General features: G+C 58.3%; 2 protein-coding genes across 2 annotated transcripts in view; both read right to left on the minus strand.

Moving 5' to 3' along the window:
* Nucleotides 1-1,328, minus strand: part of GTSE1 (G2 and S-phase expressed 1) — a 19,728-nt gene extending 18,400 nt beyond the window's left edge. Inside the window, exon 1 of the mRNA XM_032882767.1 lies at nt 1,191-1,328. Within this exon, the coding sequence (XP_032738658.1) occupies nt 1,191-1,212 (22 nt within the window). The 5' untranslated portion in view covers nt 1,213-1,328. The remainder of the gene's footprint in view (nt 1-1,190) is intronic.
* Nucleotides 1,329-4,753: 3,425 nt separating this feature from the next.
* TTC38 (tetratricopeptide repeat domain 38) lies at nt 4,754-25,961 on the minus strand. The gene is made up of 14 exons (XM_032882768.1): nt 25,890-25,961; nt 24,832-24,909; nt 22,562-22,643; nt 21,028-21,199; nt 19,965-20,138; nt 17,256-17,331; nt 14,417-14,536; nt 12,153-12,212; nt 11,310-11,348; nt 10,221-10,302; nt 8,457-8,622; nt 6,800-6,959; nt 6,534-6,607; nt 4,754-5,200 (listed from the first exon to the last, which is right to left on the minus strand). Exons 1-14 carry the CDS (start codon nt 25,920-25,922, stop codon nt 5,107-5,109), a joined length of 1,410 nt encoding a protein of 469 aa, XP_032738659.1. The 5' UTR covers nt 25,923-25,961; the 3' UTR covers nt 4,754-5,106.
* Nucleotides 25,962-27,196: the final 1,235 nt, after the last annotated feature.

Genomic DNA, 27,196 nt, shown 5'->3' on the forward strand with positions numbered 1-27,196 from the left:
TAAGCCACTGCCTTCGGCTCAGGTCATGATCTCAGGGTCCTGGGATCGAGTCCCGCATTGGGCTCTCTGCTCAGCGGGGAGCCTGCTTCCCTCTCTCTCTCTCTCTCTCTCTCTGCCTGCGTCTACTTGTGATCTCTCTCTGTCAAATCAATAAATAAAATCTTAAAAAAAAAAAAAAAAAAAGAATCCAGACTCTGGGGAAAGACTGTGTCCAAGACAAAATGGAGGCCCCGCTACAAAGCAGATGGAGTTTAACACCTGGAAGCGTCTGAGAGCCCTTGGGGTCGGGGGGATAGAGAGAGACCCCGGACCATGTCCTGGGAAAGATCAGCTTCAGAAGACAACAGAGGAAGAAGAGCTTGCAAAGAGGTGGATAAACCAGCCAGAGAGGTGGAAGGGCTGTACCTGCATGTCAGTGGTGAGCACAAGCACACGGACAGGCACGAAGTAAGGCTACGAGGGGCCGGGAGGGTTGTGACAAGGGGTGAAGTCCTCCAGCGCAGCCCATGGGACCGCACGCACTCGGGACTGGTACTGAACGTGAGGGTACAGACGGGAAGGAGGAAGGGATGCAGCGGCAAGTATGTTTCTAGATAGGAGGAAGTCGTGATGAAACTGGCGAAGCCCCCAGGACGCTCTTGGCAGGATGAAGTGTCCAGGATACCTAGTCCACCGGCCTCACACGGATGTTGCCAGGAGCAAAGGATACAGGGACGCCCACATGCCTTAGGGGAAAGATAGGAGGGTTTGGGCCTCCGCGCACCTCCGGAGGCGGTCTTCTCACCCTGATGCTCAAGCCAGACGGGGACAGAACAAGACCAGAAAGTCACGGAGATTCTAAACAAGCCTCAGCTGACAGGAACCAGCAATGAACACGAAGAGGAAACATCAGATTCGGTCCCGCCAGTCCCGGGCGCCTGCCAGGTGCCAGGCGGTGTTCTCCGCTCCGGGTATACCCAGCGGGTCGGGCTGCAGAGAACCCCCGCTTTGAGGGAAATCCGAAGTTGGGGGGAACGCGAGGGAGAAAACCGAAAACCAAAGAGGCCGGACGGAGGCACAACGCTTAGGGCGGGGACGTGACTTTGGCCGGCGCAGGGCACCGGTGAGCGCCAAACAAACACGGGACTAAGTTCTCGCAGATGCGGGCACTCGAGCTCCCCGACCACGGCGCTGCAGCGGCGAGGACGCACCGTTTTCCCCTGGGACGTCCATCTCCGCTTCTCCTGGCGGGCGGGCTGGCGGCGCGTCCTCTTTTCACGGCGACGGCTGTCAGGGAGTCACTGCGGGGAGGGAGGACAGGGCCGGCCGGTGAGCAGGTGCGGGGCCCAGGCCCTCGGCGCTCCCCCCGGACCCCGTGAAGGCCGGCGAGCGCTGCTGCAGCCCCGACCCGGACGCAGGGAGAGGGCGGCCGCCGGCAGGCGAGGAGGGGAATGGCGGCCGGAGGCCACGGGAGGTGCCGCCGGGACCCTCTGCCTCGCACCCCCGGGGCCGCGCGCCCCCAGGCCGGGAGCTCCGGGGCCCTCATCTGGACGGAACTCCACGACCGAGCACAACGGAAGTTCCCGCGCTCGCGGGAGCGCCACGGAAAGCGCGAGAGGACCCCGCCCGACCCACGGCACCCCTCACCCGAGCGACGGCGACACCCGACGGCCCCACCCCGGCCCGAGGTTTAAACGCGGCGCGACGGGCGCGGCGCGGGCCGCCGATTGGCCGGTTTGAAGGCGCTGCGCCACGACGCCGCGCCCGGCGCATCCTGGGGGCTGGGGGCGGAGCCGCCGGGAAGCAGGGCGCGGCGCACATGCGCACTGCCTCCGCGTGCGGGTGGGCCGGGCAAGTCTCGGTTCCGCCGGCGCCCGCTGCTGGTCGGCGGGCGTGGGCTTCTTTGGACCGTCGTGCCGGGTCCCCGCAGGCTTGGCGTCAGGGTAGCCGCGCGTGCCGAGGGACGTGGCTCGGACCCCAGCTTTTTGTCTGTACACGCAGGGGCTTCAGTTGCCCGCGAAGCGTCGGCGGAAACCGAAGTGGGGGCGCGCGTGTGCCTCGTGCGCCCCGCTTGCCGGTCGGCGCCAAGCCCCGGGCCCGCCCGCACCAGCGCACAGCCCCGCCGCTGCTGCCCGCGCGGCAGGAGAAGCCGAGGGTGCCGGGGGACCGTGGTGAGGGTCTGAGCTGGCCGGAGGCGTGGTGAAGCCGGCCCTGCGCTTTACACCCGCGGGGGAGCTGGGTCTGTTCTGAGAGCAAGAGGCGGGGGCGGGTCGGAGGGGTGCGCAGGGCGCGGTGGCCCGGGGGTGCAGTCCGCACGGGGAGCAAGAGCCCTGGTCCGAGCGACGCGGAGCACTGGCCAGTGAATAGGTCCGTCCGCAGCAGCGTCAGACTGACCGCGCTGCGCGGTGGACTGTAAACCAGGTGTGAGTAACGCCCCGCTCGTGGCCGGGAGGGTGAGACGAGGGGCTCCGTTCGGGACACCGTGTCAGGAAGCTGTGCTCTGGGTATGTGGGACTGGAGGCTGGGGGAGGATGTGGGAAGGAGGGGCCTGGGAAGGTCTGAACTCCAGAGGGAGGAACACCATTTTCAGGGGTCGTAATGAGTTGTTTATTTGAGGCAGATTGGGTGGAGAGCTGTCCAGGGGGCAGCCTTCCCAGGCCCAGGACTTACGCCAAGGCTTCTATACTGGCTGGCATCTGGACTCCACTTTGTCTCTGGCTTCCCATCACCCACGCCAATCACCCTGTGTGGTTGTGCTCCCTTTCCATTGCTCCTGATTCCAGCTCCCAGTGAGACCGTGAGCCCCTAAAAGGCATGGCAGGGGCTCGGTTATGTGATGTCCCCCAGCCTCATGCAGCCCAGCCATGGACTCCAGGCAAGAGCTGAGAGAGTGGCGGGTGGATATTGAAGGGGTAGGAGGTGGAGAGAGGGGCTGGGGGGCAGTGTCTAGCAGTTTGGACAGAGACCAGCCTGACCTCTGCATCCCCCTTATCTTGTGCTGGCATCCCCAACACGTCTTTTCTATCAGAGGACTCCCTCTGTAGCCTTTGGCTTCCCACTGCACTCGGATGTGCTGGGTCCACCAAGACCTCGCCTCCACCACCTGAGTCTCCGTCCATGGGGTCCCTTCTGAATTCCATTGTCTTTTGGCTTTTTTTTTTTTTTTTTTAAAGATTTATTTATTTGAGACAGAGAGAATGAGCATGACCAGGAGGGAGAGAATCTCAAGCAGACTCCACACTGGGCACAGAGCCTGACACGGGGCTCCATCTCACAACCCTAAGACCACGACCCGAGCTGAAAACAAGAGCTAGACCCTCACCAACTGCACCACCTGGGCGCCCCATGAATTCCATTGTCTTTTGCTCAGGTTTCTGCTTAACCGGAGAAGAAAAGTGGTACCAGGCACATCCAGCTGCAGGTATCTGTCAAGAGCCTTTGGGTTGTAAGAAACACAAAACCAGCTTCAGGCTGGCTTTAAAAAGAGGAGAATTAACTGACTTGAGGAACCGGGAAGTCCAGGAAAGAGGGGCTCGAAGGAGGGCACTGGGTTAGGTCATCTCCCAGCTGCCTCTCTGGGGTCCTGCTCACCCTTGAGCACGCTGGCTTTGCTGGGCCCCCCAGCCCGGGAGCTCCAGGCTTCCCACCACTTAGCAGGGCCTCCTGAGGGTAGCAGCTGGTTTTGGGGTGCCCATGCCCTGTCGATGGTCCGAAGGCCTCTGTTTGCCTGACTCAATCACAAGGCGACTGCAACAGGAGGTCGGGAGGGTGCTTGGCCCGGATCCCCACAGCCCTGTGGGCACCCTCGCCAGCCTACAGTGGGTTCGAGGAGGGCTTCCCCGAGGAGGGATCAGGGTTCCTGGCTTCACTGGCCAAGTTGTATCCTCCTTGGAACCAGGAGAGGGGAGGGCAGATGAAATGTGGGCAGGGAACAAGAGGGGACAGCTCAGGATGGAAGGGTAGGCTCCCCTCTGGCCTGTGTCCCTAGCTCTTGGATGGAGAGAGCACCTCTCTCAAAATCTTATTGTAACTACCCATCTTCTGGACTCAATGTCCCGCCCCCCACGCCCAAGTTTAAGGAGAAGCCTGTCTCCCCAGGACCCAGCCTGGCACGTGGGAGATGATGAAAGGTGCCGCCAGCACAGTCAGGCAAAGGAACCAATTAACTAATTTATTTTAATCTCAGAAATTTGTCTAATCAGTTTGGAGGCCTCCACTGCCCCTCCCTGAGTCCTTATCTAATCTCAGCCTACACGAAGGAACCTGAGAAACATCTAGAGGTGGGGATCGCCCCTCACAAGTACATTCCAGTGAAATCAGCAGCTTGCTCAGGAGTGTCTCTGGGGCCAGAAAACTGGCTCGGATCTCAGTAAAGCTCCATGGACTTTGGTTTTTGCCAGGACAGGGCAACCCTGAGTTCAGTCCACAACCCCCAGAAAGTGTGCCCGCTCAGTGCATGAGCGCCCATGTGATTCAAGTCCTAGTGGGCAAAGGAAGCCACATACCCGAGGTCCCTTAATTGGCACCACCGGAGCTCCCTGGGGAAGTCCACGGACTTCTCCAAGACAGGAGAGGGCCACCCCACATGCCTGTGCTGCTTTGGGGGGGTGGGTGCCACAGCTGGGGGTCCAAGGTGAATCTCAGGGCCTCTGGTAGCTGTGACCCTGGGCAAGTCACTTACCCCCATGGGTGCTCTCGCCCCAAAGATGGGACAACGTATCTAGAATTTGATGGGGAAGACAAAAGGAGAGGGCTTATCCCAGGGGAGAGAGTGTTCCCCAGGGGAGGACTCCCCTCCCCTAGCCAAGCCAGCCCCCCCAACCCAGGAGGTGTAAGAGTCCCCTGGGAAAACAGTTTGCCAGGCAAGTGGCAATAGCGCTGCCCACTTTGGCTCTAACTGCTGGCACATGCGCCTTGGCCCTTGGCCCTTGGAACAGAGGGTTCCAAGATTCTGAGTCATGTCTAAAATTGATTTGTGTCCCTACTTCCCATAATGTTGCTGGTTACAGGGCTTTCTGCTTAAAGCTGCAAATTACTCAACAGCCCTAACTAACAGACTCTAGCTGCTTCTAGCCTCAGGGTTCAGGGGCCAGCTGAACCGACGCTGGGGAGGGGGCCAGGTCCAGCTCATTGGAGGAGGTGGATGGCAGCGGCCTTTCGGATGAGCCGCTGGGTCAGGGGTGAGTTGGGCTTCAAGGCGTCACGCTCCATCAGAAGGTTCCTGTGGAAACGGACAAGGTCTGTGATGGAACCTCCTAGAAGCGGGGGTGCCCTGTGGTCCCTGGGCCCCAAGAAAGGACAGGCAACTCGGGCTGGGGCTGAGATGGGAAAAGAGGGGACAGCATCACTGAAGAGGGGATATCCAAGGGGCCCCACCTTCCCTGCCAACCTGAGATGCCAACTTGCACCCACATGGGGGCCTGGAACTCTAAGCAGTGTGACCCCTAAAGAAAGGTGTGTGGCTGCGGCAGATGGCCATGGAGGGGTGAACAGTGAGGGGCATGTGTCTGGGACGCGTCAGCCATCCAGCCAATTCCAGAGCACCCAGAGCGCGCACAGTTGTTTCATTAGTGCTGAGAACACCTGCTCTGCTCAGTTTGGAGACACTGTTAGGACAGTTGGGCCTCATGCAGCTTAAACCCTGGGCCTTTCTGCCTGACCTCCAGGGCTCAGCCTAGGGTCACCACGGACTTCACTGGGTCTCCTGACCCCTATTCTACCCACCAGGTACCCCACAGCCCCTCCCTGCCCCCTTTCCCATTCGTGTTCCAGTGGGGTGCAGGGGACCCACGAGGAGACCGGAGTGCCGCGTGCAGGGCAAGGCAGGCTGGGGCGTGGGAGCTCCCAGGCTGCTGGTGAGGGCTGGGCTTTGCAGTGCTTTCTAATTCAGGTGCCCCCGCCCCAACACCCCTAACCCTCCAGCTCCTGCTCCTCCTAACCTGACCACTGCGCCTGGTAAGATCTGCTGGTTTGCGGGCCGCCTCTCAACTGTCTCTTCTTCAGGGCACCCTCCCTCCCTGAGTCCCAGCCAGCTCAGCCTCCAGAGCAAGGTGTCTCGGTCCGCACCCAGGGCAAGTTGTGTGTGTGTGTGTGTACACGAGATAGTTGCTAGGGTTCCCACAGGAGACGTACGCTTCACATGCTAGGCCCTGGGTTGGCCTGCTCCCTCCCCCGCCTCCTGGAACCCAGCAGAGCCCGTGAGAAAGGGCATCCCAGCAGAGTGTGCAGCATGTGCAAAGGCCCAGGCCCCTGAAGGAGCAGGACATGTTGGGTAACTACAGCTCAGCGTGGCTCGGCTGGGAGGGCTAGGAAGGGCAGGAGGGCCAGCGTGGGGGTGGGTGGACCCCAGTGGTCAAGTCGAGTGTGCTAACAGGGAAAACCAAGCGCCCCATAGCCTCACGTCCTTGCAACCTCAAAGGTGGGAACCGTCTCCGGCAGAGGGAGGTGGGAGTCTCAGGGCAGGCTGGAAGCCTCTGGGGAGACCCCCAAGTGAGATGGGCAGCTCTGCTCAGAGATGTCCCCACGCCTGGCATGGGTATGAGCGAGGAACTCACCGTGCCACGTTCTTGTGGACACCAGATGTGCAGTTCAAGGCCGCATGGATCAGCAGCTGGTTGAAGACGTCTCTCTGAGAAGTCAGTGGGGCAGGTTAGGCTAGTGTAACATGGGATGAGGGATGGGAGCCCCCATCCCACCGCGGGCAGGCCTGTTCTCGGGAACAAACTTCCTGGGTGTGGGAAAGACGAGGACACCCACGCTCGTGGGCGCTGACCCGGAGAGAGGCCATCGGCAGCGGTGCAGCCCAAGGCTGGGGGCTTACCTGGGCGTTGCTGCCCCCAATCTGGATGATCTGGTAGCGGATGGGAAGGAGCAGTTCCAGAACACGTTCCGGGTTCCCGTTCTCGGCCTCCACCAGGGCCTGGCACAGGGGCAGCCCCACATCACGGGCCAGGAGGTGCTGGCAGTTCTCCCCGGGGGCCCTGCCAGCCAAGGAGGTGCCCTCAGTTACTGGCAGGACACCTTACACTGCCTGACTCAGATGTCCTGAGGGAATGGGCCGCTCTTCCTCAGCCCGGCATCCCTGGCTCTGTGCCCGACACAGCAGGTGCTTGGGTCAGGGGTGCTGACAGAGGAGAAGCGGACGGGAAGGGGGAGAACAGGGTTCTCTCGACCCTGGCTTGAACAACCCTTTCCACAGGGTTGGACTGTGCTGTTGGGGGACCTCGGGCAGGTCCCACAACGTCTGGCCTCAGTTTGCTCATCTGTAAAGTGTGGGTACAGTGCCAGCTTCACAGGGCCGTCAGGATTGCACACCGTGCAGGTAAAGCCCGGCTCTGGAGGTGGCCCCCACGCTGGGGCACACAGCTGTCACAGCCCATGTCTCTTTGCTGGCCAGCAGGTGGGGGTTGAGCTGGGTCACGGGGACAGCGGGCATGGTGGCAGCAGCCTGCTCCAAGCCTGTCTTAAAAGAAAGAATCAGGGGGGCCTGGGTGGCTCAGTCGCTAAGCGTCTGCCTTCGGCTCAGGTCATGATCCCAGGGTACTGGGATCGAGCCCCGCATCAGGCTCCCTGCTTTGTGGGAAGCCTGCTTCTCCTTCTTCCACGCCCCCTGCTTGTGTTCTCTCTCTCTCACTGGCTCTTTGTGTGTGTCAAATAAATAAAATCTTGAAAAAAATTTAAAAATAAATAAAAAGCAAGAATCAGATCCTGGGAGTGCCCGGTGGGCTCCCCAGGCCTTCCCGGACTGACATGACCGCTGCTGAGCTGCGGACACCTTGCCTGAAGCTGCCTCCCCAGTGGAGGCCCATGGATCCTGCAGCTCTGCTCTGGGGGGAGGGGACGGGCAGGTAGCTGGGTTGGTGGCCAGCTCCAGCACCGCCCCCAGGACAGCACCAGGGGTCACGGCTCCCACAGCTCCAGCCCTCTGGGTGGGAGACGTGTGGCTGCTTCCCTGGCCTCTCCTGGGATGGAAACTGGCTCCCACCCATGCCAGGAACCGGGACAGGGGGCTGTGTGGCCACACCACCGCACCTCCCTCTCTGCCCAGCCTGCCTCAGCAGGCACTGTCCCCAGTTGGCAGATGAGAAGACTGAGGTTCAGAGCAGAGAAGACCTTTGTCCAGGATCTCAGAAGGTACTCAGCAAGGCTTTCTGGTTCCAGAGCCTCACGATACCCCAGCCCCCCCCGTGGGAGGCAGCACCCATGACACTGAGGCTCCCAACCCCAGCGGGGCAATGGAAAGGTGACTCTGGCTCTTAGGAGAACAGCCATGTCCTTGCGTGATATAGCTGGTGGGGGCACACACCTGTGGGACACGCGTATGACAGCCACCCTCCATGGGCATCCCCACGGCAGCGTTCACCAGTGGGGCTTCCAACCCCAGCCTCCTGGGCCGGTCTGGCCGGGGATGGAGCAGACATCAGCCCGCCCCCAGCACCCCATGGCCCTCCCAGCGGGTCCCTGGCCCCTCGGCATACTTGCTGGCATCCTGCAGGGTGGTCAGGAGCTCCTGGGTGGTCCCGGAGTCCCGAGCTCCCAGGGATGCCATCAGGAAGTGTGCGTCGTTGAACAGCAGGATGTGGTCCTGGCTGTGCTTCTGGGTTATAGGCAGGACATTCTGCCACCGCTCACCCACAGACACCCCTGAAGGCACAGGGAAGAAACCCGCAGGCCTGGTGTCCCGTGTAAGCATGTTCTACGCACGGGCCTCCTGAACCCCCCCACGTCCCCCAGAGGCCCTTGTGTTCCAGCTGGGGAGGCTAGGCCGGGGAGCGGGGCTGGCCGGTGGCCTTTGGCCTCACACAGAGGCCTTTGGGCCCCGTTTATGTTAACTTCGTTTAATTATAAATGCAGTAGATGCTTGCAAAAAAAAGAACAACCTACTGAAGGGTATTGAAGTTTCTGGCCCCTTGGACGAAGCCCAAAACCATTTTTGAAATTTGTCCTGGGATTACCGTTGGCATGGCACCTGCTACCTAATAAAAGTCGGCAGAGTTAATAAATAACATTCTCTCACATTTGTGTCGGGATTTCTCAGTGCTGGACGGCCCCTACTTCTGCTCTGCTCCCTGGCCCCCTCCCCCGCCTCGCATCCCTCCTGACTCCTCTGAGTTACTACCTCCTTCCTACCTCTGGTGGGGGTGACCCCTATGGTAGAAACATTGCCCTTGACCTCTGTCTCTCAGGCAGCAAATCAGACCGGTCTCTTGAGTCTCTGCTCTGCTTGGTGAGGGAGCAAGCGGCCTTTCCCTTCCCTCCACTGTGCCTGCCAGCCTCTGTCCCCGCAGGCCTCCCTGGGTATGTGCCTGGGGGCACGAGTCTTCAGGGTCCCCAGAAAGCTCCAGGCGGCTTCAGAAAGTGCAGGCTTCGGCCTCCCTGAGCTCAGCCCCATGAGGCAGATGGGAATCCTGCCCAGCCCTGCTCTAGAAGGCTCCCTGCAGACCCAGATCAAAGCCAGACTCTTCTGGGCTCCAGCCGCCCGCCTCTCATCCTTGCCCACACTGACCCTGTCTTTGGTTCCTTGCCCGGTAACAGGCAGCTGGTTTCTGTGTCCTGGGGGCCCTGGACAGGCTGCTTTCTGCACATCACATCCTCTCCCACCTCTGCCAAGCAAAACCCTCCACGGGCCTCATGGCTCACATTTAACTCCCACCGGGAGGCCTTCCTGGAAACAGCTTGCCCTACGCAGGCATACTCATCCCCACGCTGTCCCGCCGGCCCAGGGCCTAGCATGAGTAGAGCTTTGGCTCTGTTGGGCCTGAGGGAGAGGGGAAACCGTCTGGCACCTGGGCTGTTGGCCAGAAGCACCAGAGCTGTGGTCGCAGCTATCCAGGCTGCCTGCAGAGCGTGGGGTCACGGTGTTGAGAAACCTCTCTGTCTGAAATCCCAGGGAGTTGAGGAAGTGTCACCCTCTTATACTAGGAAAGGAGGCAGCACACAGAGCCAGGGGCCAGGTGCCAGCTGTGCTCTGCCAGGCTGGCAGGCAGGCGACGGGAACGGCACGGACCCTGAGCTTGTGCACCCAGAGATGATGGCCCCTGGAAAAAAGGGGGGCAGAGGCTAGAGCCCACTGGCTTCAGGCTGGCTGGAAGGCGGCTGCAGAGCCGGGACCCAAGGCCATACAAAGGCAAGCCGCTCGGGTCTGCGGCAGGACCTGGAGTGGCTCAGCAATGAGTTCCTTCCCCTCGTTCTGAGGGAGGGAAGAGGGCAGAGGAGCCCAAGGGGAGGGTGCACGTCTGTACCTTCCATCCGCAGCCGGTACAGCATGGAGCAGCTGTCCACCATGTCCAGCATCGCCCCGCTGGCCTTCAAGCTGGGGAAGACCTGGAGGACAAGGGTGGTGGGCAAGTAAGGGGCCACAGGGATGGGCCGCATGTGGCCACAGGGATGGGCCGCATGTGGGGCCTACACAGAGCCAGCCCTCAGCCAACAGCATTCACTGCCATCACCCTGCACCCTCAGCTTCCAGAACCAGCCCGTTGCCCAAGTGTCTGGCCACGCCAGGTGCCAGACCTGAAGTAAGGCCCCAGCCCTGAGCACAGGCCGGGCGCTGGCAACTGTTCCCTCCCGACCCTGGCCTCAGACCATGCTGGCGGGTTCTGCATTCAGCTGACCTGTCCCTCACAGCGTGGAGGGAGCCGACCTTCTGTATCACCCCACAATCCTGACAGAACTCGAAGGGAGGAATCAACGGACACTTTGCTGACAGTTTTCCTCGGGGTTAGAGGCCTGGGCCCCAAACATTTTTGTGACATCCCCCCACCCCCCGCAGCCTTCTATTACAAAGCATGCAGGGGGCTTCCCAGGAGCTGCAGTCAGCCTTCTTTTCTCTTAAAAGCTGCCTGGGGGCTGGAGGAGGGGGAAGGGGAGTCGTGCTCACTGGGCCTGGGGCTGCAGTCTGTTCCAGAGACGGACTGTGGGGCTGGTGAGTGGCCTCAGTGCCACGGAACCCTAGGGTCAAAAACGGTCTCGGGGCAAATTTTGCGTGTGTTTTAGTAAAAAGAAAGAAAGAAAGAAAAATTCCTGTGGGCAGATCATTGGTTGTACCAAAGATGATCCGTGTGAAAGGACTACAGAAAATTCCGGAATTTCAGAAAAGACCAACTTAGCTGTGCCATTGTACCGGCGCCCGCCGGGACCCAGTGAGCGCCTTCACCCTGTCCCAGCGGCGCCACCACTTGGCAAGAACGAACCCCAGGTCTCGCACCAGAAAGGAGTTCTCTCTCCAGCTGCGTTTCTGGCTGAGACGGTGCTGACGGGCTCAACTATGTGTTAGAGACTAAAAGGCCAATGTCTGCCATCCACTGGGTTGGCTGCAGACGTGGACTTACGTGGTTATCGTAGATGGTCAAGGCGGCCTCGTATTCTCCCTGCAAGGATCAAGTGGGCGTGATCAACACGGGACAAAGGTCAAAGGTAACACCGCGAGAGGGGCTGGAGAGTCCATCCCCTGCCCGCCACCAGCACCCTGCATGAGGGGATGGGCTGAGCTGCCTAGAGGGTCTGAGGGTCACTGAGCAGAAGCCCCTATGCTCCGGGAGAGGCGGCGCTGGCCTCTGCTACCCAACGGACGGTTTCTGTCGAGGCCTGAATGTCCCCATGGCGCTTGTCGATGTTACAGGCTTTCTCGTGTACTTCTTCTAGTCTTTTCTTCTCTCTATTTTCCTTTCAGTACCTTCAGTGGGGACCACTGCTCTCCTCCAGACCCTGAGCACAGCGGGCCCTCACCTTCCAGTGTCTCTCTTTGGACTTCCGGGGAGCTTCTAGATTGTCTCTGTGGTAAGCACCACTGCAAGAAGGTGCTGAATCCCTGGGATCAAGGGTGTTATCCCCGACCCTCACGTCCACTGGGACAAACCCTTTGGAGGGTGTCATGTCTCCTTCAGATATAATCTGGGGGGTTGGGGCTTGGCTGTTCACTCCAGCCGCAGAGGACTCTCCGTCTAGATCGTCTCCATAGATAATGTACAAGATACATAATTTCCATGTCCAGACAGTGAAAAATGCCTAAGGTCATTTAAGCCTGAAAAGTTATTTGAAAACGTGGATGTTCCGTTACAACAAGACATTATCTAAATGTGCAAACGCAAAAAATTATCCCTGGGATACAGCAAGAGGTAGAAAGAGACTGATTTCACTGGACGTCTAGACAGGGTAAGAGTGGGCCGTCTTACCTTCTCAATCAGATACAGAGCCCAGTGCCAATAGTTGTGACAAGCAAGCATATCAGAGTCCTGGGGAAAGAACGAGAAAATTCGAGAAGAATCTGACAGCCCGTGGGACCGAAATTACTGGCTGTGGTTTTGTGATGGGGCCGAGCCCCTCCCTGCTCTTTGAGCTCAGGAAATGTCTCCTGGGGCCAGGTTGCCTGGGCCCAGCTCAGAGGGACTGGTGACGTGTCGGCCCCACAGCTGGAGTGGGAGGAGTAGGGCCGACATCCAGGCAGGCCTCAAGCCCTCCTTATGCACGGAGTAGAGAAAATGGGTGATAAATCCATTGCACAAATGGGTGCAGAGCCCCGCCGGGTGTCCAAGTCCCAAGAAAGCCATGAGGATCAATAAGCCCCGGGCTCGACGCCCTCCAAATAAGAGGGGCGGGGTTGACATCTGGACAGTTACTACTGGCACCCGTTCGGCCCCACCGTGGATGCCCCGCCCTTCCTTCTGAGGCCACTGCAGATGCTTCCTCCCCTCCCTGGGCGCTACCTTCCCTTTCTTGGAAAAAGAAACTGACCACGCCCCTTCCCTGGCCCACGTCCACCCCGCACCTGTGCTTGAGGACATCCAGATGCCTTTGTCTCCTCTTCCTTCCACCCTGGCAGGCCTTAATGGCTGTGCTCGATCTGGTCCTTGGCTGGGACACCCTCCATCTCCCCACCTTTACCTGGCAAACCCTTAAACCATCCTTCCATACTCAGCTCAGTGTTTGCCTCCTCCAGGAAGCCTTCCCTGACCACTTCCCCCTCAAGTCCAATGGGGTCGAATGCCTCCTCTGAGTTTCCACATCCCTGAGAGTGCCCCCATCATGGTGTGGTTCATGGGCTGCTGGGAAACTGCTCACCCCACTTGACTGGGCCGTTAAGGACATAGAAGTCTGGGCTGGACTCTCAGTGAGGTGTCCAGGGTGGCACAGTCTGAACTCCAGTCTGGGGCAGGAGCAGGAGGAAAGGGAGCGCCAGGTCACAGTATCAATCGCAGGGCTGTAATGCTAGGCCAGAGGCTGCCCAAAGCCACCACGGGGGACAGATGCAAACATCAGGGGACTAGCCAGCTTGGACTGCCTCATTTTACACATGTCTGGAACCAACACCCATAGGAACTCATATGGGGCCAAGGGCTTCATAGTTGTTATCATAGCAGGTGTACCAAGGAGGAAACAAAGCTCAGAGGGTCACTTTCTTGCCCCAGGGTCCAACCAGACCTCAAACACCCGTAAAATCACAGCATCTGGGGGAGGGACACACCAGAAGGCCCTGGCCAGGCCTTCCCTGGGCTTCCTCAGGTCTGCCTAGGCAAGCCCCTGGCCCTCAGCAGGAAGGGTGGCCACACAGTTGCGCCCCTGACCCCAGACCCACTGCTCTCGTAAGAGCTAGCAGTATCAGCCTAAGGGCAGGACTGCACCCCACCGTCCCCCTCCCCAAGCCCTGGCTCAGGCTGCCCCAGTGCCTCTCCCGTCCCTAGTGTTTGTGGATCCTCAGAAAGATCTGTGTGTGAACCTCCCAGGATCATCGTTCTGAAATGCTATCTCACCCCTGTTCACCTGCTCTGCTGGGACGCTGGGACGTCCCAGGCCAGGGAGCAGCTCCGAGGGATGGAGGGACTGTGCCAGTCCCTGCCTGCTCCCTGCTGGATTCCTGGTCTCTTCCTGGTTCCCTCGGGCACTGAGTACCTGCTGCTCGGTGCCAGGCACAGACTCCCCGCCTTGGCCAGCGGGACCTGGGGAAGCCCACCATAGCACAGAGGAGGGCAGGGCTGCAGACCACTCCTGGACAGGTGGCCAGGCTGACTGCCAGAGATAACCCTGGGGACACGCGATGCACACAGAGGAAGGAGAGCTACCTGGCGCTGACCCCCACCCCAGGAGTCCCTGCTGAGCCGGCTGGTAGGTGGTGGCAGAAGGGGCAGCTCAGGGCCCTCCAGGTTCTCAGCGGGGACAGGCTCTTGTGCCCTGGGAGTTTTCCACTCCGTGCCTTTACACCAAATGCCCCAACACAAAACATACTCTAGAATCACCTGTAAAACATTGGCAGGTTTGGCGGGGAGCCATGTGGCTCCCAGGGGGGACACTGTGGCTTGACAGAAACTCCTCTAAGCAGAACACAAGTTTTCCCAGAGCTAAGCTAAGCTGCACCCCGGAACTGCTGTCCATAAAGCCTTGGCTTAACTCAAGGGGCTGCCTGGGGTTTTCCAGGCAGGGGACCCGTGGACAAAAATCGTACCTTCCAGTGGGCTTCTGAGGACTGCATAAACTCTAATCCGTCCTTGATTTCTGCCTTCATCTCGTGAATGTGGGCAATGGTGTGCACCGACCACGCATCTGTGGGGTTGATAGACAAAGCCTACACAGGGAGGGCGTGAAAGATGATTAGAGAGTATGTGCATCTGTCAGGCCGCCCGGGGACCTGAGGCACCTCCAAATGACACTGGGACAAGGGGCCCGCACTGGACGGGCACGCGTGGGGCTGGCACAAGTGTGGGCACCGGGCTCTGCCTCAGAACGACAATGATCCCCGAGTCCAGCCCCGCTGGGCGTCCGCGTGCTGTCACTAGTGAGGGTATCACTGCCCCCCTCAAAGCTGAGGGGCCGAGCTTGGGGAGGCTGGCTGACTGACGCAGGACCGCAGCTGGCTCTTTCCAAGGCCGGGACTCAGCCACAGGGCCCCATGGCCTCCCACACGCGGCTGAGTCCCCTGCAACAGGCCAACCAGCCTCTCTGGGCCTGTCCCCCCTGGTGAGAAGCAACAGCACCGCGGAAGTGAAGTGCCCCAGAGGGTCCGAATGCTGAGCCCACCGCCGCCCCCCACTCGGGCTCCTGGCTCCCCCTTGCAGACGACCACACGCCTATGAATGGCCTTCTGGGCGCATTCTGATGTTCTTACTATTCAGAACAGTAGGCCCTCCCATGACCAGTGAGCTTGACAGTAACCGGCAAGGCAGGCAGGACACAGGTGAGATTCCGACCCCACGGTTGTCTTCTTCTTTTCCTCCTGGGTTCAGCTTCTGTCCTGGGCACCTCCTGAGTGCCAGGCACAGAGCAGTAGGCTGAGGCTTGAAGTGGCCCAGCTCACCATCCACAGGAGCCCAGGTCTCCCGAACCGCACACCAGATCACGACCTCCCCCAGCCCCGCTGCCTCGGTGCCCCATGCTTTTCCCAGAGGCAGAGTCCCTGGCCTGGCCCCTGCTGTGGGGTCTAGGCCGACAGGTTGTCCCCAGCAAGCCCAGCCTCTCTGCTCCACCTGCTGTTTGCACAGGCCTGCCCAGGCCACGTGGGGACGCTGTAAGAAAGGGGCATCCTGAGAAGGGACCCACTGAGGTGCTGCCCTCCTGCAGGGTGGACGTGAGGGCTACCGCTCAGCGTAGGGAGCGGGGCAGCTCCCAAGGTTAAGGCCCACCCTCTGCGAGGGACTCCTGATCAGTTTCCTCACTGGGTCAGAGTCACAAAGGCGCAGCACCACCAAGTAGGTACCCCTAGCATTTGCCCCCAGGGCCTGCCCTGCCCACCTCCCCCGCCCTAAGCCTCAGCCCATCCCTGGGCTCCACACTTCCTGAGCACTGTGCTCCCCTGCCCTCCGCCCTTTGATCTCCCTGCCCCTGGGGTTTGGCTCAAAGCTGCTAGGCCCACACCCCATGCACTACCAGCCCGAGGCCTCTCCAGACTCCAGCGGAGCCGGTGCGCGGGCCTCGCTCTCCTGGAGGCGTGGCGGTCACTGCCACTGTGGGGCCCTGCTCCGTGATCTCTGGTGTACCGGCACTGGGGTCAGAGTGTGCCGCCTGTAGGAGGGGGTGCAGCAGGAGAAAGGGGCATGAGGCCAGCAGAGCAGGGCTCCCCAGGCCACCACCTCCTTATGCCACAGTGAGGCATAAGCCTGCACCTTTTGTCTGTCCTCTTGCTTCTGGAAATATCCTGCCAGCCCTTGGCTGCCCAGATGGACACCACCGAAGGAGGGGGTCCAGCTGCCATGGTCTCCAGGGCAACTTCCTGTGGCTGACCCCCCTGGGCAGTGTGGCCTGCCTACCCCAGCCAGGGAGCCCAGAGGCCTTGAAGCACGGAGCCATCACCCTGCACTCGAGTCTGGGCTCCATCTCTATAACGGAACACATTTCAGAAACCTCACGGCCTCCTGGGGAGGGGTACTGGGGGCCAACTAGGGCGATATCTGCAGGAAGGAGCACTGGGTGGGATGTGGGAAGCCCGGTCTGGTCCAGGCAGCCTGAAGGACAGCGGTCCGGTGAGGAGGCCTGGCCGAGCACCTGCTGTGCCCTCCCTGAGCTGCATGGAGTGAAGGAGGCTCCAGCCATGGCCCCTCTCTGAGCCGTGACCCCCTCATGGGGACAATGAGGAAGGCAGTGCCTCGTGGTAGATGTGAGCAGGTTAAGCAGCTGTGTATAAAGTGCCTGTATGCGTGACAGCCCCTCTGCACCTGGCCTCAGTTTCCACTCCCCTGAGGACAGGGGCTGGAGGACAGGGACTCCAAGGACCACAGAGGACACTCGGAGCCCCAAGTCCACCGCCACAGCCTGTTGCCTGGTCCTGGGCCCCTGGTGAGGGGTGCCCACCACCCGCCCGGGTACCAGCCAGCCCACCAGGAGAGCATGACGGACGGACCGGGGCTGGCGGGCAGCACACACCCACCCTCCTCTGCACTTTCACCTGGGTCCCCTCCCTCTGGAAGGAGGCAGAGGTTCAGGGAAGGGCTGGCTGGCAGGAGCCCAGCCCCCGGGTCAGGGCCCTCAGGGAAGCAGCTTGCGTTTGCAGTCACGGGGCATCTCCCTAAAGCTCTGCTCTGAGACAGACAGAGCTGGGGGAGCCTGGAGCTGCCTCCTGTGGGGCCTCGAGGGAGAGGTGAACACAGCCCCCCCTCGGCCTCATCCACCTTCCCAGCCCGGAAAGGTTGTGTGCGGACTGCAGACCGCGGGAGGAGAGGCTGTGCTCGCCCGTGGCCACGAATCTTCCCCAGTGTCTCTGAGGAAAAGGAGGCCTGTGGGGGGCCGTGTGTGCTCTGCCCCACCCGACGGCCCTCCCTGAGGGGTCAGCCCCTTGGCAAGGGCCCTCTCACCTCTTTGGCCAGCTTCTCTGCCTTGTCATAGAAGTTGGTTTCCATCAATCCAAATGAATAGATGCCTTTCACGTAGCTGAAAACAAAACAAAGTCTTCACAAGAGAGAGGAGAGGGGCGCCTGGGTGGCTCAGTGGGTTAAAGCCTCTGCCTTTAGCTCAGGTCATGGTCCCAGGGTCCTGGGATCGAGGCCCACATTGGGCTCTCTGCTCAGCAGGGAGCCTGCTTCCTCCTCTCTCTCTGCCTGCCTCTCTGCCTACTTGTGATCTCTCTCTCTGTCAAATAAATAAATAAAATCTTTAAAAAAAACCAAAAACAAGAGAGAGGAGAGAAGGCTTGGACACACACACACACACACACACACACAAACACACTGGAACCACAGAACACAGGCAGATGCCGGGGTGGCACAGCTCCAGGCCAAGGAGCGCCAAGGACTGCCAGCTACCTCCAGAAGCTAAGGAGAGGTGAGAAGGCGAGGAGGGGTTCTCCCCTGGAGCCCTCAGGGGGAGCATGGCCCTGCTGATGCCTTCATTTCTGCCTTGTGGCCTCCAGAAAGCTGAGAACATGAATGTCTGTTGTTTTAAGCTGCCCGGCTTGTGGCACGGTTCTGCCAGCCCTGGGAGATGGGCACCTCCGCCTCAGCAGCTGGGCACCACCCCAAGTCACTGGATACCCTGGCCGTTGGGGAGCACCATTACCACATTGTCCGACCCCCAAGCCCTGTGTCTAGAGCGGGCCCCTTGGCAATTCACACCCTACCCCCATCAACACAGTGTCTCCCCTAAGGATGCTGGGGGCCATTTCCTTCCTGTCCGGTGGGGGGGCACCCACCGAGAGGCACAGCCCAGGACGCCTCTCGCCTCTTGGGGAAGCACCAGGGAGTGCAGGCTGGTGGTGGCTTCTAGGCGTGCCCAGCCCCCGGCCTGTCCTGCGCTCCCTGGGCAGCTCCTCCCCAGACCCAGCGCCTAGAGGCAGGGACCCTTTTGTCCTGCGCCCTCTTTGCCCAGGGCCAGCCCGGATGGGCCTGAAGACACTTCCCGGGATACATGGGCCCTATGATTTCTCAGCCATAATCGCCAGCACAGAGTACCAGGCTGAAAGGAGCATTCTCTCCTGGGCTTTGGAGGGATTATGGGAAAACACGATAGAGTGACGGAGTTCCTATTTGTGACTCAGACATTATGCTTACTACCATGCACATAGACAAAGCCTGGCTCTCGTGATTCACAGAAGCCACGTCCTAGCACACTGGCTTTCAGACTTTTCTTTCAAATATTTATTTCTTTCAAACACTCAAGTATTTCTCTTAAATATTTAAGTATCTCTTTAAATATTTAAATATTTCTTTTAAATATTTATCGGGGTCATTTCCCCTGCAACATTTACACATGTACGGAATGCTCATGGTTTACCCGGTCCTGCCGGGCTCTTGTGATGAGGTAATCTCACCGGCCCACTCGGCAGGGCTATGGCACTCAGTTGTTCAGCCAGACAATATCTAGGTGCTTTTGTGAAGGTTTTCTTCAGGTGTGTTAACTTTTAACTCTGTAGACTCTGAATAAAGCAAATTACCCTCCATAACATGGGTGGGCCACATCCAATCCGTTGAAGACGTCAGAGAAAGGAGTGAGGTCCCCAGAAGGAATTCTTCTTCCAGAGTGCAACACAGAGACCCTGCCTGATCCCACCGACTGCTGGCCCAGTCTGTGGATTTCAGACTTTCTTGCCAATCCCTGTAACTTCGTGAGCCAATTCCTTAAAATCAATCAACCAATCTCCATACACACACACACACACACACACTTATATACATATAAATGGTACAGCTACAGATATTCGTACCCTCTTCGCTCTGTTTCTGTGAAGAACCCTGATAACACAGCTCTCTAATCCATGAGCCCATCTGTGATGGACATAACCATCGTGTGATTTTTTTTTAACTTCTATTTATTTACTTGAGAGAGTGAGAGAGAGAGAGAGAGAGATCATGAGCAGGGGGGAGGGGTAGGAGGAGAAGCAATCTCCCTGCTAAGCAGGGGACCCCAAAGCGAGACTTCATCCCAGGACCCTAAACCATGACCTGCCTGAGCGGAAGGCAGCCGCTTCACCGACTGAGCCACCCAGGTGCCCCCCCAACCTGTGATTAGACACGATAGGGGTCATTCTGTGTGGTGGTCACTAGGGTGGCTCAGGCACTCAGGGTCTCCCTCTCCTCCCGAGAACAGAACAGAGATGCACATCCTGCCCTCCCCTGGCTGGGTGACCAGCTCCGGCTGACTTGGAAGTGGCAGAGTGTGTCCCTTCCTCTCTGAGCCCTGCCACTGGGAGTCCCCCAGGGATGCCCTCTTCTGTCCCTCAGTGGTCTGCTAGATCCTCTGGGTCACTGATGCAGGAGGGAAACAAGGACAAGGTTGCAGAGCCCTCAGCCCTCCTGTGACAGGTGTGTAGAACGTGCGAGAAATGAGCCTTTGGAGAGTCAGATCTAGGAGCTATTTGTTACTGTGGCAGAACTACCCTGGGTTGATACATACGGTACTGCCTCACCCATTGGATAGGATGGGATGAACAGCAAACGGAGAGACCTTTTCACTTGCAAGGATAGGGAAAATAGCCACAGTAGATTCAGTATTTTTAGGGCAGGGTCATGTTTTCAGGGCACAGGAGGGAGAAGAAGAAAGAAACGAGGTGATTTCCAGCTGGCACATACCTGCTCAGGGGGATGCTGGGTGTCCAGAAGGGGTAAATTCGGGCCACAGAATCTCGCATCTGCTCCTGGTAGCCCAGGTAAAAATAGGCATCGTGGGAAAATTTTAGGGCTAACATGTCCGTTGGGTGGTCCCAGAGGATCTGTTCCCATAGTTCACAGGCTCTGGGAAAGTTCCTGCGAGACAAGGAGAGATTTCTCAGCAACACTGGACATACAGTTTATCCACAGGAGGCAGAGAAGCCCTTGCTTCTTGCCAGTCTGCACCGGTTCAACAGAAATGCATATAATATATCAAGAGGGGAGGGGAGAGGGAGGGAGGTGGGGTAGAGAGAAGGAGATAGAGAGAGAGAGAACATACTATATATATACACCCACACACAAAAGTTTCTATGTTAGGTTGTGGCTCAGAAAATTGAAAAACCAGTGGGAAGCTTTACTCTAGAATTCAAACCAACCAAAAACTGGTTTAACAAGTTGCCAAAGCCGGTGAACCAGCCACAGGAAGTCTGTAGGGTGGGGGGAAGCCCACCCCGGGCCGGGCTGGCCACTGGCACTGACCCAGCAGAAAAGGCCAGGCACAACTTGCTTACTGCTTTGGAAGCCGCATACCATCCACTCAGGTCACCAAGCTGGGCAGAGCGTCAACCCTGCCTGACCAGATGCACTGGCTATCCCGGAGAGGGGCTCCAGGATCACGACATCCACACACAGGGGGACAGCTGTGGGGACAATGGAGGCAGGGGACAACCTTGAAAGCCACAGCAGACGCTCACGAGGGTGTGTATGTAGCATGTATTATGTATGTATATGTATTAAGGATTTCTCTAAGGTGGTCCTATTATTTCTGCAACAAACATAATAACCAATTCATTTAAAGAAGTTAAGTAGCTGCTTTGAACGCTAGATCAGAAATCCTAGCCACTTGTCTCCTCATCTGTGTTCAGGTGCAGGCACAGCAGCAGGCAGGGAGAGGGCCGAGGGAGGCAGGGTGAGAACAACCCCAAGTCCCCCTTGCTGAGGGTACTGGGTGCCCATGGCATCGCCTGGCCAGAGAGGCCCTCACCCCTTGGCAAAGGTCTCCACCGCAGACACGTGTAGCCGCTCCCGCTGCGTCAGCGGCTGTGTTTGGGAAACCTCCACCATTGTCTTCACGGCCCGGTCCAGCTCCCTGTCCAGCCGCACGGAGCTTCCAGTGCCGATCAGCACGAGGCCGTTGGAGATGGCGTGACCCATGGCTGGGGAAAGGTTGGAGAGCAACGAGTGACTTCGATGGCTCCGCCCTGCCCCGCCCCCACCCTGCCAGCCTGGCCAGAGTGTGAAATAAACACCCCCCATCCCAGGAGGGCCTGGCCCAGTGGCTGGTGCGCTGCGCGCTGGGCCCCCACCACAGTCGGAGCTCAGCCGGACCCTGAGTGGCACACGGAGGAGTGGCACTCTGAACCAGTGTTTTCTAACAAGGGCGCTGTGGTGCGTGCCAGTGTCTGGGGCATCTCCCCCCACCCCTCCACTGGGTGGACTGGTTAGGCGCTGCCCATGGGCTCCCATGGCCCTCCAGCCCTGCTTTCCCTCCTCCGCCAGCACTCACTACCGCCCGCACAGAGACGCCAGGGAAGGGCTCAGCTGAAGCTGGAAGCTGGAAGGGCTCAGTCCAGTGCCAGGGGCTGGTCTCTGGAGCACAGTGGGTCTGAGCCACGTCCATGCATGGGGGGTGCGGTGGGGGACGGGAGGGTCTGCCTGTGGCCCTTGTAGCAACCTTGCCGGCAGGTCTGCAGACCCCCAGGCCCTACCTGAGCTTCCTAGCCCTCAGCCTGACAGAGCCAGGGTGTCTGCTGGGATTCGGAACTCGGTCACTAGCCCAGGCCCGAGACCCAGGATCCGACTATAGTGTAGTGTTGGGATGACCCCTTTGGTCCCTGCTTCTATCCTGGGGCCAGAGGTCTGCTCAGCGTGCCTGAGCACACTCCTGACTCCGGGTCCCCTGTAGGCTGGGCCAGCTTCCTTCTGCCCCCATTCTGTGCACCCTGTCCTCAGCAGGTTCCAGAATGCCCTGGGCTGACCTACCTATGCCCGCAGCACACAAGGCTTATCTGGAAGGCAGCTATGCTCACTACTGTACCACCAACACTCACATGGCTTATCTGGGATGCCAACTTCTTTCACGAGGTCTCCATGGCTGAGACCTCACCAGGGTCCCGAAAGGCTGCCTTCGCTGCCTCTCAGGCTCCGGAGACAGGTCCGGGATACAGAAAGCCTTGTGTGGTCCCAGCCACCCAACTACCAGCTGGGTCATTTTGGATACATTTCTCGCTCCCTTTCTTCCTCTGAGAAGTGGGATCAGCATCTTTCATGCAGAACTGACCAACAATGAGGGAAAAGATTAGGAAGATGGCTTCTGGGGAACCTGGCACCTGTACAAAATCAGCTGTTATTCTAAGCCCGACAGTGGCTGTCGCCTTCCTGCCCTCCCTCCGAGCAAATGCCAGCCCTATCACTGCCATCAGCCTGCCGTCCCCGTGCCAGCTGAGTCTCGAAGTCAGGGAACCAGAGAGGTGTTGGACCCACACGAGGGGGCTCAATTCAGGGACGGCATCACTCACCGAAGGTTGGATCCGCGGCTTTGAGCTTCGACAGACAGCCCTCAATGCCACCAAGACTTCTGTCGTTGGTCCATTTGACATACTGAAACAGAAAAGACAGAACAGACCTGTCCCCAGGGAGTCCTTCATTCATGTTGAGGAAGGCGTGTGTCTCAGTCCGGATCTTCTCTCTAGAGAATTCAGGACTTTACAGCCCACACTCCAAGCGACCACACCTGGGTTGGTCTCATGTGAAAAGACTAAACACCCAGAACTGAAGGCACGTTTTCTAGAAACGATCAGGTCGCCATTTTCAGAAAGGAAAACATCTAAAGGAAGCTTCGTCCTGACAGACGACCTGCCCAGAGCAGTGGCTTCTTTGATCAAAAGATGGGCCTTGAAATCCGGTACCACAGTAGGAAGCTTCCTACCTTTTATTCATTCCTTCCAAAAAAGAACTTTATTAAACATTTAGGACAAAAAGAAAGAGGCATGAAAGCCCAATGATCCAACTCAGTCTCACCCCCATTGGGTAGATGTGTTTCTAATCTTTTCTCCCTGCAAAATGCTTATTTTGGGGGACACCTGCATGGTTCTGTTGGTAAAGGATAAGACTCTTGATCTCAGCTCAGGTGTTGATTTCAGGGCCATGAGTTCGGTCCCCGCATTAGGCAAGAGAAAATAAATAAAATAAAAATGCCCATTTAAAAAAAAAATCCTAAAACCATAATAATACACTGGATTTTATTTATTTTTTTTTAAGATTTATTTATTTATTTATTTGACAGATCACAAGTAGGCAGAGAGGCAGGCAGAGAGAGAGGGGGAAGCAGGCTCCCCGCTGACCAGAGAGCCTGATTCGGGGCTTGATCCCAGGACCCTGAGATCATGACCCGAGCGGAAGGCAGAGGCCTAACCCACTGAGCCACCCAGGTGCCCCAATACACTGGATTTTAAAACTTGTCTCATCACGTTTGTCTAGATGTCTAGACATCACGATGTCTAACCTACATCTTCACAGAACTAGCTGAGCATGTTTCCCTAAGACACAGGGGAGGCAGTCTAACGCACACTGGTACAGAGACCCTGACCCATGGGACAGAATATACACAGGCCATGCGGGGGTCGGGGTAGACCATGCTACCTTAAGGACTCGGGCTGTGTAACAAATCAAGGGATCGACCAAGGCCAAAAGGAGCAGGAAGAGCACAGAGCTCGCAGGTGCACAGTGGAGGCCTGCGACAAGCTAACGGCATTTCACTGGCTGTTGCTTCTGCCTGGGCTTCTAAACGCTTTTTTGGTCCTTAAGTCATATGGATGGACTTAGTAGGCAGTGCTCTCTCATTGCTCATGATAAGCACAGGGTCTGGGGGTTTCTATTGGCATACACAGACCCAAGGGCATCCTGCTTCTGCCCTACCTGAATGCACGAGCCAGCTCAGCTCCCTGGGCCTCAGTTTCCCCACCTGTCAGAGTAGTTGGACTCCGCCTCTGAGACCCTCCTAGTTCCAAAACTATAGGCTCCTTCGCTGGTGTTGGAAATAGCTGGGAACATGGTGGACGGGCTAACAGTCAAGCTGAGAGCAATATAGTTGAAGATTCGATCCAGTACAGGGCCCCAGGCCCTTAGTGGAGGGGACCCACATCGAGCCCCGCAGGCCACAGGGGGATGCCCAGGGAGGGTCAGCACCTTCATAAATATCCCACTGCTGTCTGCCCACCCCTGGGGCCACCTCTCCGCTGTGCCATGGGTCGGCAAAGATGCTTCCAACACCAGGCCCCAGAGTACATAAATTCCACTGTCACTGGCTCCTAAATTCATCATGAAATGGAAAACAGCATGTGCCACTTTCCAAGCTGTGGGCTCTGTGGAGTCAAAGCATGACGAAGCGTGTTTGTGTCACCAGGATGCCCTACTGTACCCACGCTGACCAGGAGACTTGGGTCGCCACGGGGCTGATGGGCTTCGCTGCTTATAAAACCAGAGTGCTGATAAAGGTGGTAAGCTGTAAAAGCTTCGAGCATGTGCCCGCCGTGGTCATCATTCAGCAGCTTTGCATGAGAGTGCATCGGGCGATATGTGCGTTGGGCTAGAAATCAAATACCCCTATGTTAGATGGGAGTGCGGGGCACAGCGGCTCACGTGCCTCAGGGCCGCTTACTTGCCGGCATAAAAAAGGGGATACCGAACATTTAAACATGAAAAATATGTTCCCTAAAAGCTTCAGTAATTTTCAAACCTGCACGGTGGGCCTCAGAGCGGAGACCACCGCATTGCTCGGGAGCCATACCTGGGTCAGGGTAGCATCGAACAGCTTGCAGGCCTCGTTGCTTGTGGTTGAGAGTGGGAGCCCGGCATCCTTCCATGCCTACACACAGCGAGAAGAGAACACCCCTTTATCCTCCAAATGGAAACCTCCCACACCCAAGCACAGAGGATCTCCAAATGCAGAAGTTTGTCACCCAGTCTGGGTTTCCAGAAACCCCAGCCTTGAGGGCATGGACTCTCAGATTTCAGAGACAGTGCAGAGCACAGGAAGCTGAGCCCTGGGTGGGCGAGCCTCATGTAAATTCCAGCGTGGTGGGGGGGTAGGTGTGGGTTGGGGGGGTGGAGGAGTGGGGGGGGGTGGTCTCTGAGTAGCTGTGTGCCTCCTGGCAACGTCCTCTATCAGATCCTTGGCTGGACCACATGGGGTTCTAGAGGATATATGGGGCACCCGTGCAGTGTCTGCTCAGAGAGCAAGCACACAGTACATGTAAGTCCCTGATAAGACTGAAGGGAGGTCTAGGAGGGCAGGAAAGGGGTATAACGCTAGCCTGCTTAGTGGGGAGGGTGGTATTTCCATCTGGCCGGCAAGGCTATGGGCCAAACACCAAAACAACGCCTCCCCTCTCTCAGCTTCATCAGACTACTCACACCTGTTCACTTTTAGGGCTGCCTTTGGTGCCCTACCAGAGCCTCACAGACCTGCGACTCCCCTGGGAGGAGAAATATCCTGCACCCACCCACCTCCACCCCCAGCCCAGATTACCTCTTGCATAACTCCGGGGCAAGGCCCCTGAACTCCACCTTCTTCTGCAAAATATGTCCGGGATCCCCACCCTGGAGGGTCCCAAGCCATGCCTGGGCTAATGCTTTTTAGGTCCCGGGGTCTCCGAGGGGCCGAGACACGCGGCCGGGGTCCCACGGAAGGGTGCTCTGGTCCCTTCCTGCAACCAGGACGCACGCCAGGACCTGACGGCCAACTCTCCAGCTGACCTCGGTTCCCACGCTGGTCGATCCCGCCCCGCCGCGGGCGCCACGCCATCCCTGGGCCGTGGAGCCGGGCCGGGTTCTGCCTCCACTTACCTGGCAGTCACGCAGGGGAGCGGGAGCGGCCATGGTGCTGAGAGGGTGGCAGGGCAGGTATCAGGGTCCAGGCGCCTCCACAGCCTTGCCTATGCGGGGCGGGGGGGGGGCGGACACCGCGGGGCGGAGCAGGCGCGCTCCCCTGATCGCTCACTGGCCAGCGGCGCCGGCCCCGCCCCGGGGCGCTCCAAGGAGGTCTGCGCCTGCCCCGCGGGGGTTGGGCTGGAAGGGGTACACTGCAGTGGGAGCGCCTACCTCCCCCATCAGACACCTAGCCTGGGCGGCAGGGCCCGAGGGCGCTCCACCCCCGCAAGGGGACTCCTCCCTGCTGGGGACCCTGTTGGGGACGCAACTGCAGAGTCCCTTGGGAGGCAGGGGAGCCCTAGGGCAGCGGTCACTTGCAAGCTCTTCAGAGTCCCATCTTAAGCCTTGCCCGGCACACATGCCTAGAGGTCGTTTTTTGGAGTTAAATAAAACTGAATGGAGCTCACTACTAGAGCCTGTAGAAGAAAATCTGTTACATGATCCCATTAGGTAATGCTGATTAATATGCAAATAATATTTTGCTCAGGAACTGATTCCAATGTAAACGCAAAAGAAACCAGAGACAGGAGGAAAAACGGAATTCAGATCAATGGGTGCCTCCACCCGCAGTGCTGAAGATTCTCTCAAGGGTACATTGAGGCCTAGCACTGCCCCGACAGTGCTGTCCCCTTACTTGTGTGTGAGTACCACATGGGGGCGCTTGGTTATTTTTCTATCTTTTTGGATATCTAGATCTTTTATAATACTCCCATTCCCCTTTGCCTACCATCTCACTTCCTTGTTCTACCATGTCTGCAAAACTTCCCAGAGTTTTATGTGGTTGTCCCCACCAGAACACTGAACTTGCACTTGTCAAGGGCAGTAAAGGCCTTCCTGCTCCAAACCCAGTCGCTGCCCTGGCCACCTCTAGCACCTCCTCTTCCCGATCTTCATCTGCTCTGACCCAGCAGACCAAGATGCTCCTTTCATGAATCCCCCCTTCCTTTGGTTTTCAAGACACCACACACTCCTGCTTTCCCTCCCACCCGACTGCCTGTCTCTGTCCGCCTCACCCCTAAGTACGGGAGGCAGCCAGAGTCTGTCTTCTTCTCCATCTGGGACTCTTCCCTACATGCCTCCTATGACCCCAATCTAAGTTTTCAGCCCCAACGTTTCCTGTTGTCTTAGCTCAGACTGCTAAAACAAAATACCACAGTGGGGGAGGGGGGGCGGAGTGGGGCGGTGTCTGAACAGCAAGGATTTATTTCTCACAGCTCTGGAGC

The sequence above is a fragment of the Lontra canadensis genome, unplaced genomic scaffold (genome assembly GCF_010015895.1).
Source record: "Lontra canadensis isolate GAN:19392208 unplaced genomic scaffold, GSC_riverotter_1.0 scaffold84, whole genome shotgun sequence".
NCBI lineage: Eukaryota > Metazoa > Chordata > Mammalia > Carnivora > Mustelidae > Lontra > Lontra canadensis.

Coding starts and splice junctions, on each gene's coding strand:
- TTC38 (XM_032882768.1), bottom strand. CDS start 25,922: ATGGCCGCTCCCGCTCCCCTGCGTGACTGCCAG. Junction 24,910..25,889: donor CTCCCCTGCGTGACTGCCAG/GTAAGTGGAGGC, acceptor CGCTGTGTGTAG/GCATGGAAGGATGCCGGGCT. Junction 14,537..17,255: donor CAGAGAAGCTGGCCAAAGAG/GTGAGAGGGCCC, acceptor CTCCCTGTGTAG/GCTTTGTCTATCAACCCCAC.